The sequence below is a fragment of the Tachysurus vachellii genome, chromosome 15 (genome assembly GCF_030014155.1).
Source record: "Tachysurus vachellii isolate PV-2020 chromosome 15, HZAU_Pvac_v1, whole genome shotgun sequence".
Lineage (NCBI taxonomy): Eukaryota > Metazoa > Chordata > Actinopteri > Siluriformes > Bagridae > Tachysurus > Tachysurus vachellii.
Genome location: NC_083474.1, coordinates 15,886,789 through 15,897,475, shown reverse-complemented (window position 1 = coordinate 15,897,475; position 10,687 = coordinate 15,886,789). Strand labels below are relative to the sequence as shown.

The following is a 10,687-nucleotide window of genomic DNA, read 5'->3' as shown; positions in this document are numbered from 1 at the left end:
AGCGTGTTGAGCCGTTTCCAGAGCAACGGCAATGGCGCACGCCACGTTGGGCTTGAGTGTCACATGAGACCTCATACAACCATCCTAAATATGCAGGTGATAGATCTACATGTCCACTAAACAAAACCTGAACTTATATGACTAATAGACTTTTATCTATTTGCAGTTGGCATGACGATTTTTTTTAGGGAGACAAACTACTCCTGCAAGTCATTCCGAATAAAGGCACCAGCTAACTTCAATGAAAACAAACGCATTTAAACGTTAACACTTTTAATTAAAAGACAAAGCTTGTGTTTTCTTGTAAAAAAAAAAAAAAACACAACAAAAAACTCTGACATTCCTGTAAAGAAGAATCTGAATTTTAATAACTTTGTAAATACAGGCTGAAACGCTGAAACTGTTGCTACCAGGCAAGTTATACAGTGCACATCTTCCACCCATCCACCAGTTACCACAAGCTGCTGCCTAACTTAGTCTCACTCACTTTCTACCGCTTATCCGAACTACCTCGGGTCACGGGGAGCCTGTGCCTATCTCAGGCGTCATCGGGCATCAAGGCAGGATACACCCTGGACGGAGTGCCAAAGCATCGCAGGGCACACACACACACTCTCATTCACTCAGGCACTCACACACTACGGACAATTTTCCAAATGTCTTTGGACCGGGGGAGGAAACATGCAGGAGGAAACCGGAGTACCCGGAGGAAACCCCCGAGGCACGGGGAGAACATGCAAACTCCACACACACAAGGCGGAGGCGGGAATCGAACCCCCAACCCTGGAGGTGTGAGGCGAACGTGCTAACCACTAAGCCACCGACTACATCAAAGGGCTGATGTGCCAGGTATTACAGTATTAGCAATATTTATAAGCCAATATTCAAAATTATGGTCATCAAAATGAATACAGATGGCAAAAATGGTAGAGAAAAAAAGACAATATTTCCAAAACCACTAATGTCAATGTATTAAGTCACATTGTTTAATATGGTACAGAACATAAAACCATTTAGTAAACGAGGTCAGACAAGAACAAGGTAATTCTGCAACTCGATCAGCTACTATCACATTCCCTTTTAGCACATGGCAGTAAAAATGCGATCTGTGAACCTTCGAATAGGATTCTTAATAATGAAATATCTTGAGCTCATTTGATTAATAATATGATAATGGAGTTTATTGTTATTGCTCTCAAGAAAGCACAATCACTTGGCACATGCATAACCTCAACCAAATGTCAAATGTCAGATTAAAGGCTCTCGGCCTACATATAAAGGAGACAGTAGACAAAAAAGGGATTATCAAGTTACACTTGGCTGTATTCCCTAATAAATTATTAAACAAAGAAAGCTAAAAACAAAGTAACCCATTGCACCACTGCACTACTCAATAAGAAAATAAAAATATAAATTAAAAAAAAATAAAGAATGGCACACAAACATAATTTCTCTCTCCCTGGCCTGGAAGAAAGTAATGGTTTATAGGCAAAAACAACTCAAAATGGCCCCCTCACTTAATCCCAGAAATACAAAAATAAAAAATATTACATTTTTGGAAAATAGCATGTGCACTTTGGTACTGGAAAGGAATCAATAATAAAGGATTTTGTGTAGAGTATTATGTTTTGCTGAGAAATAAATTAAAACCATCACACCATGTCTTGAAAAACACAAAGTCAATAAGTTTACAATTAACTGAATGGAGAAAACTGCAGTCAACGGAATACAGTTGAAGGCAAAGAATTACTTTAAAAACAAAAACAAACAAACAAAAACATTGACTTAATAAAAAGCAGTAAGGCATTTGGTAGTTGAGACTAAATTAGGGGCCTTTATCGATCTGTGGCAGTGTTATTACAAAGATATGGTCGTCTAAGTTCAACATATATGCACCATATATACATTCCAGTGTACATTTGTCATTCTCCTTAACACACATCATAGTGTGTGTTTGAGGCCGACCCTTGGTTCAACCTTACTGAAGATGTCCTGATGCAGTTCTATTAGCATGCCATCTCTCTTCTCTGCATCCAAGAGCACTTGCTGGTAATAAAAAAGAAGAAACAATAAAGATCACGTTGTATCAATCTGTAATCATAGATAATAATGGACACATATCACCCATTTAAAACGTTGCTATAATCAGGAAGACATTCAGCTGTACAGTGCAGCATCAGTGTGTAATAAGAAAGAAAGAGAGAGAACACATACCTCAACGAGCTTATCTCTTTTCTGTAAACTTTCTCTTAGTCGCCCTTCTTCTAAATCTCTCTTTGCCCTTTCAGACTTCCAGGCTTGTTCTGCCAGCTTGGTGTCTTTGATCATCTCCCTAAGCTCCTTTCGAGAGTCTCTCAGCTGCTCTGATAGTTCTGTGATGGCCTGTTTGTGACTTTGACTTTGGTTCTAGAAAAGGTGTGAAGGTGTCAGAAAAATCAATACAAAATAAATCAAATGCATAATAGATTGAAGAGTGATGTAGACATGTACATGTAGTCCACAGTAGATGAGTAAACACAGAGATACATGTAATCAGCAGTCTGTAAATTCCCTGAATCTACCACTAGATGGAGAGATTACCTAGTAAATGTATGTGTGGGGAAAATGCATTCAGTTCAGGGCTGTACAAGACGAAATGAAACTTTCCAGTAACTAGAAAAATATTCAATAGCAAAATACAGTTTGTTCCAAGAGTTTGGCTATGAATCAATGAATACTCTCCACCTCACGCTGCCTGTAGGCTACCTGACTTGAAGAATCTCAGTAACAGGCATGTAATGCATCTCTCTACATGTTGAGGCTTCTGAATGACTCAGAGAGAAGTTAGATGTAAATGTTACTCAATCGGATACTCAGTTAAAATGAGGATATCACACATGGAGAAACAAAAGTATACTATTTGTTTATTATTTATTTGTGTGTTGGAGTGATTAAAAAATAAACAAAAGAAAGAAGTAATATGATCATCATTCTTTACCCATACCTGTATTACAGCCTCAGCTTGTTCTAAAGCTGTACAGAGTTTTGAGACTTCCTGCCTTGTGGTAGCAGTGTGTGCTTCCCAATCTTTGAGGCAGACAGAAAGCAAGGACTCCTGCTCTCGCACCTGACTGGCCAAAGCCCCATCAGTTCCACCTCCTGGCAATCCACGACCAATCAGAGAATCTGAGAGGGCCTACAAACCACCAACATAATTTAAGTCACTTAAACCTGGTGTTGTATTTCCATTGAATGGGGCATAAACAACTAGAATTTCATAAGAACAATCTGATATTATCCAGATATTCAATATCAAGGTCATCTCAAAGATCAAAGCAGAACAGTAAGTAAACAGGAAATTAACTGGCTGTCAACCTGAACATCATTGTGGGAGCTCTCTAGTCCCTGCTGCAGTCGAGTAATGAGAGCTTCTTTTTCCTGTAGCACCTTTTCCAGGGCAGAGTGCCGCTCTTTCCATAACTCCCTCTCTTTCAGCATGTCCTGCAGTGATTGAGTCTTCTCAGCCAGTTCTACTTGCAAATGCTAAAGCCAAAAGAGGAGAGATTGACCTTCTGAATGAAGACATAGTTTAAATGATCTTCAGTCAACACCCAGCATTGAGATTGCATGTGTTCGTTTGACCGAAGCCCAGTGTTTGCCTTACATTGATGACATCCTGGTTACACTGGAGCACACTGTTGAGAGTGAGGAGATCTCTCTCCTGCCCTCTGCTTGCCTCCTGAAGCACCTGCAGCTCTTTCTGCAGACTTATTTCTCTCTCATTCAGTTCATTGAGCTCAGATTCCAAGGCCTCCTGAAACAGATGAACAGTCAAAGGGAAAATGAGTTTCTTGATTCCCCAAAAACTGTCCCATTACAAAATATTATTAAAGTGCAAAAATATTACATAAAGTGTTCTTTAAAAGGTGTATAGTGTGTGTTTTGTCTAAGGGACTTAAGTGAAGAATTGTCAGGAAAAACAGCCTGCATTACAATTTTTTAAAACATAAATGAAACAAACGTGGAAAGTAATATCTGTGGCTTATTTTAATCATTTTACTTTGTGGTCTATGTAAAAGTCATGTACCTATTTACATGTGTAAATGATATGTAACCTTACATAACCTTACATTTGGCTAACAAATCTTGGATCTTTAAATATATTGAATCTAATTTCAACAGCTTAGCTAAAATATGCCAGAATAGAAAAATATTTTTTAAAATCACTTTTGTAAATAATGACCTGATATTAATGCTTTGATGCAAATAAAACATGCTTGAAATCAATGTATGCAGGAGACAGTAAATCTGTACATTCAAGCTACAGAACGCTTAAGGAAACAGCATGTCTCTCTCACCTCTCGCTCTGAACGTGTATCAGTCAGAGTGACAGTCACTCTGCCGATGAGCTTATCAGCCTCCTCTAACCCTGAACCAAGGTCCACACACAGCTTTCGGATCAAAGTCATACATTCCTGTCAAGAGGAGAGCTCTAAATCAGTCACAAGTCATTTACTTGAGGTGAGATTCTAGTGTGTACTGTAACTTCATGGTTATGCAGCAAGTTTGAGAGTTGACCTGTATAACTTTGTCTCTGCTTTGCAGTGAATGGCTAAGATTCTGGATCAGGCCGTTTTCATCCCCTGAGCTGCCACTTGGATGCTGCAAAAAACCAGGAGAGTTCATTGTCATCATTTATTCATAACAAAAAAAAACAATAGAAGAAATCCCTTATAACGAATGTTCCTGTGAATGCATTCCTGAAGGGCAAGTCATAATTATGTGCACACATTCACAGGCAACAGCACGATTCAGTCAGTTCCTATATAATACATGAGCACTTCATTATCACAAAAACAAATATGCACACTTAATAGTTATTAGACAAAACACATGGTTCACATGTTATATGGCAGCTGAAAAGCTGGTTAATGATTAATGAGCATAGCTTAGGCTCAGAGCAAACACAACCTACTGAGGTAGATTCCAGAAACAAGAGTGTGTGGTGTGTGTGTGTAAATGTTTTTGTTTTGTGTACCTGCATTTGAGCAATACTTCATTTGACACCACACCCACAGCATTAATACACACCCATACATGCCTTTTGCACCTTACGCAACTCATTTAGTGTAAAATGTGTACACAGCGGTAATTTGAGGTAAGTTAACTACATACCATCAGAATAACAACGTGTGACTGTAGTTCTTATATACATCATGAAAACAGTAATAGAAATATATTGGAAATTTCAACAGTACGGAGAAAAAACAGGCGACAGGACAGACAAAACCAGTTCTACATTTGATAGATCACATGTTCGCAGCATACCTACAGCATTTGTTAAGCACCCAAGTGTCAGTCATTTCGTACAATAATGACAAATGTCTATGACAGACTATGTCTATGACAATGACAAAGTACTAGGTGTACCTATTAAACTCCCATCTTGTGAATTAATGTGATATCTGAATAAAATAAACAAAATTCTTGGCTCAAAGATCCAAAAAGCATTATGAATGGAAACTTGACAATTATCTGGAATCAAAGAAACAGCATGGAGATTTTAAAGTAACAGATTTTTAGTAGTGAGATATTCTCACAGTGTTGGGTTACACAACATGCCTTTGATGATTTTATTTGCTGGTTTAAATTTCATTTATTATGCATTTTTGACCACCACATCAATCTTAGTGTTAAGCCATAACATCACTTTACTTTTCTTGGCTGTTTTACAAGGCTTTTATCTTTGCCCTTATTACAAAAGCAAATACAATGTAATGATGTACACAGCTCACAATATAACAGCTCCTCTTTCAGTCCAGATAAATATCTATCTGTGAAACATGCAAATTAATTTCTCATAACTTATCCTAGCACACTGAATATCATATATGTGACAAACTTGAGGTTTTCTTACCACTGATAGTGACTCCTTTGACTGATGGGTCTTATTGGGGACTGAAAGTGTGCTGTTCTGAAGCCCCGCCTCTAATGTCCTGATACGAGCCTGTGCTTGATCCAGCTGCTCTTGTAACTGCTTAACTACAAGATGCACTCTGGCCGTAGTGCCCTGCAATAAAACAATATAAAATGGAGGGTAAATATATGGACAAATACCATATTGCAAATATACATCACTTAAAAACTACATTTGCAGTTATTTTGTCCTAGACCCTATGTGACTTCTTTCTTACCCACTCAATCTCTTTGTACCTCTCTTTCCCGTCCAGGACACACACAAAAAATTTGGTTTGCAGTTTAATAACGTTTTGTATAAAACAGTTTTAGGACACATGTATTATGTGTTATGAGTGTCATGTGTATTTGTTGATCATGATTAATTCATCATCATATTTATGAAAAACATAAAAGAAGAAGAAATTGTGGCTGAACATAAAGGTACTCAACCGCCAGCAGTAGCGTTAGACATAGATCATGTCTGTGCTGTGAAAGGCAGTTTAATGTTGCCAGCGTGCACCAATCCTGCATGTGTTTATAAATCAGGATTATAAATGAGATGAAGAAACATTTTCTTTAACCTTTTATTCCACTGCTATTGTCAGACTGTTTATGCTGAGAAGAGGATCAGTGACAATCAAAATGTAATGAGACAAAATATTTTTTGTAGCAGTTAATAATATTTTACAATATAATTAAATAATTTACAGGATAAACAGCGGCTTGGTTGTTCTGCTGCTTTTTGCTGCCATGGTTCAGGTCCAGTTGTCCCCTTAGTGAGAAGGGTCACTGGTCAGCTTTATCCTATGACAAAATGTGTATCCTGATTAGAGTGGTCTCTTTCAGAAAGCCCAGGGAACATGATTGAGGCTCACTGAATGGTTTGAAGAGTCTAAACCTTATGTCAATCACATATCATGTCCTTCACAGTCAACACATCTCAACTCAACTGAATAACTGAGTGGTTTTGAAGCAAGGTTAAAAACAATGCTCTCCACCTCTTCAAGGTGCACTGAAGCTGAACTGATGACTCATGGTGGATCAACACTATAGTAAACACACTATTTTATTATTTGCCTTTGAAATGGTATCCTGAATAAACATTAAATCCACCTTTGGCAACTGTGAAATTCATTTAAATTGCTGGCAGGCCGGCATCATTTAGAAAAAAATCACATATTTTGAATCAGGTGAATACCTTGTTGCGAAAGCCACAGTAAGCACCTCAAGGCCAAAATGTTTGTCAGATATACTTGTATATTTCATTACGAGTAATAAATACCATAATATATAGACTCAATGTCTTAAAAACATTACTGTTTGATGTATTCAATTTGCAAATGTTAAAGCAATACTATGACACGCATTTCAACAGAAAAACTGCCAGAATGTAATACCAGTATGACCAGTTTCCTTACCTCTCTATGCAATGTCAGAAATTCATCCCTCAGTTCAGTCAGCACATCCTCACTCTCCCCATTCAAATCTTCCTCCTCTTGTTCATCTCCCTGTCCAAAGCTCAGCACCCGTGTGACCTTGATTGGAGGTGATCCATCTACTAAAATGCCATTTGGTCCCTTCACTAACACTGGGATGCGGCTTCCTGTTGGAGACCTGACTGGTTTGCCCTCTATACTTTTCAGCTTATGGAGGATTGAGTCCAAGATGAGCGAATTCTCATCTGACCAATCAAATGGATCATGACCATCTACAGAGTCAAGTGATCGCGCTTTAAGTGAATGGCAGGAACCAGATAAGGAGGCAGGACTAGAGTGGAGTGACGGAGCTTTGGACCAGTGCAGAGGCATACTCTGGGACTTGTCCCGAGATAGGCTAAACGGAGACAGGGCTTCTGATGGTAGGTGGCGAGGAACTCCACAAATAAATTCATAGTTATAATCTGACACCCTTAAGGAGTCACAACACTCACAATTTTTCAATTTGCTGCATCGTTTACCAGTTCTCTTAAAATGTGGACACGACTCAGCTTTCTCAGACCAACATTCATACGCGGCGAGAGCCATGTTATCACTCAGCATCTCTCGGTAAGCTTTCCCTGAGTCGTTTTCTCCCAGCTCAAAATCATCTTCACTAGAGCTTCCTCTGCTCTTCAGGTCAGATGGATGGCGCTGTCTATAACGACTTCGCACCCACAGTCTTAACCTATCCCTTTCCTGAGTTAGTTTCTGAAGCCTCTCCCTGGACAAAACTTGTACTCTGGCTATGACTGTGTCAAACTTAAACACTCGTTCAAGCACAGACACACATTTGCCACATACAAACTCCTCTTTCCCATTTCCCCGTGTTACAGTCTGCCCTAATATGTGTGTCAGCACAGCAAGTAGGTCCATTCCTTTATTAGGGGTAGGAAGGGTATGAGATTTGTACAATGAATTTGAGGAGCCAAGAGATAATGTACTGCCTGAAAGAAATAAAAATGCAAGTAATTTAATCATTAAGAACAGAAAACTTTCTATGACTGCTTTTAACCTTTACCACATATATAAACCCAAGTGTACTGCAGAAAAACAAGTTCCATGTTTTATCAATCTTGTCTCTATCTAATGCATTTTTAGTGTATGGGGAATTACCACAAAAAATAATTCTGAGCTGTTTCCTTTTACTAAAAAAAAAAAAAAATAGAAAACTGAAATTGAAAAACTGAAAATTTGACATCTATGAGCAGTGGCTAAACTCCGTTTAACTGTTAGCAAAATAAAAACAAATATACTGAATACAGACAATTCAAAAATATAACTAACACTATAAAAAGTGTTACTCCATAAAGTATTGTATTGACCTGCAGTATAAAAAGTACATAGTATTATTTAAACATATTTTAGGCTTCTTAAAACATACATGTTTTAAAGTACTTGTGTGCTAAAACATTTGCTAACTGTGAAAATAAATTATAAATAAAACTGTGATTATTATCTCCCAATTAATTCCCAGACACATATTTGCATTGGTAATGTACTGTATAACCGCAAAAACAAACTCTGTCTTGGAAAACATAAATTCTGCAGAAATATTTGTGAATTATTCATTTCTCTATGTGTTCTATAAAACAACTGCATGAATCTTTCTCTACTGCCCCAGCAACCACCCTTCTGAGATTGATCAGTCTAAATCTAGTCACATCAAGGTAGAATTTTGTTTATATGTGTATGTGTATTCTTCATACCCCATGGGCTGCTCTGGGCAGACCTGGTCGGTGACAGAAGATAGGCAGACTCTTTGCAAAGTGACCGTGTTGGACTCTGATTCTGGGCCCCTTTCCTATTATGTGCCGCAAAAAGCCACCGGCGTTGGTTGCCCTGTAGACTCCCACCACATAAACGACATCCTTCAGTCCTCCCCCTACTAGTCATCCTGCTGTAAGAAGGTCCTGCAGAAGATTTTAATATATATATTAATGATATGGTTGAGACAAAAGCCTAAATATGTGTTATGCCTAAGGGAAATCAGATAGATCACTAGCTTTGGGGATTTCAAGTAACATGAAGAGCTCTTGGAAAATGTGATACCAGTATTTTGAATGAAAAATGAATGCTTGAACTAAACAGCACATGTAGTGTAACGTGTAATGAAAGCAGTCAGTGTAGATGACACCTCTCCCACTCTGTCCAAACAACCCTGATGTTTACAGAGTGGAGCTGGACACGTCGACCTTGTGTTGCCAGGTCGGGATTATTACCTTTTTCCAATCACGCTTTATAACGTGTCCAGTTCATTAAACTATTTCTCAGATCTTAAGAGAATTTTAAAAAAAGGCACTTTCCATTACAATACATGTTTTTGTACCGATCATATAATAGTCACAGCCCTATCCAGAGGAAAAATGCCCAATCTGGCAACATGTCTGAATTCTATGAACTTGACTCAACTTTAAAGCGAAAAACTTTCACATGACAGCACGCCTAAAGCAAGGTTCAAATATCAAGCACAATAATATAAAAGTGAAAACATAAACATTCATAGTGTGGATTTTAGTGACAAACTGATAAAAACCTGGCAACCAGCTAGAAGGAAAAACCTAAAGCGAAAATTAAACAGCAGCTGACAACAAACCTCGAGCTGGTTTAAATGATCAGAACCCTGAGGAACAATACAACAAACAACCCGAATAAAGTTAACTAAGTTTAATGTTTGACAAACAGGTGAACTTACAGGTTAAAGAGCTCGAGCGCCTTGATAATAAAAATCCTTCTCGAGGAGCTTGTACACGCGCCGCGAACCTGATTGAACACCTCTGCGCTCTACCTGACCTGCTGACGTCATGGCGTCAATACCTGCAGCTGCCACGCCCCGTTCACCTGGAGGCGAGACCTTATAATAACCAGCTCATGTCAGCACATCATTACTGAAACGATTTAAACTTAATTCTGACTGAACAAAGTCATGAAATGTAAAACGTGTGTTGTTAGATCATGTTAAACATTTTGGGGACACTGAAAGCTGCTGTGATTTATTTATTTATTTTTTTTGTCTCCTTAATGGCAAGAAGAAAGATCCTAATATTGACTAAATGCTTGATACCTATTCATTCATTGTCAGCATTTAACAGACGCCCTTATCCAGAGCAACTTACATTTTATCTAATTTTTATACAACTGAGCAAATTGAGGGTTAAGGGCCTTGCTCAGGGGCCCAGCAGTGGCAGCTTGGTGGGTGTAGGAATCGAACTCACAACCTTCCAATTGGTAGCCCAACACCTTAACCACTAGGCTACCACATCTCAGTCATGACA

At 38.4% G+C, this 10,687-nt stretch overlaps 1 protein-coding gene across 1 annotated transcript; it reads right to left on the bottom strand.

The window, feature by feature from the left end:
- Positions 1-964: 964 nt before the first annotated feature.
- si:ch73-95l15.5 (uncharacterized) lies at positions 965-10,217 on the bottom strand. Its single transcript, XM_060888308.1, has 11 exons — positions 10,108-10,217; positions 9,122-9,325; positions 7,356-8,359; positions 5,897-6,049; positions 4,558-4,641; positions 4,338-4,454; positions 3,644-3,793; positions 3,355-3,522; positions 2,984-3,175; positions 2,215-2,406; positions 965-2,046 (listed from the first exon to the last, which is right to left on the bottom strand). Exons 2-11 carry the CDS (start codon positions 9,306-9,308, stop codon positions 1,942-1,944), a joined length of 2,352 nt encoding a protein of 783 aa, XP_060744291.1. The 5' UTR covers positions 9,309-9,325; positions 10,108-10,217; the 3' UTR covers positions 965-1,941.
- Between the last annotated feature and the right edge of the window lie 470 nt (positions 10,218-10,687).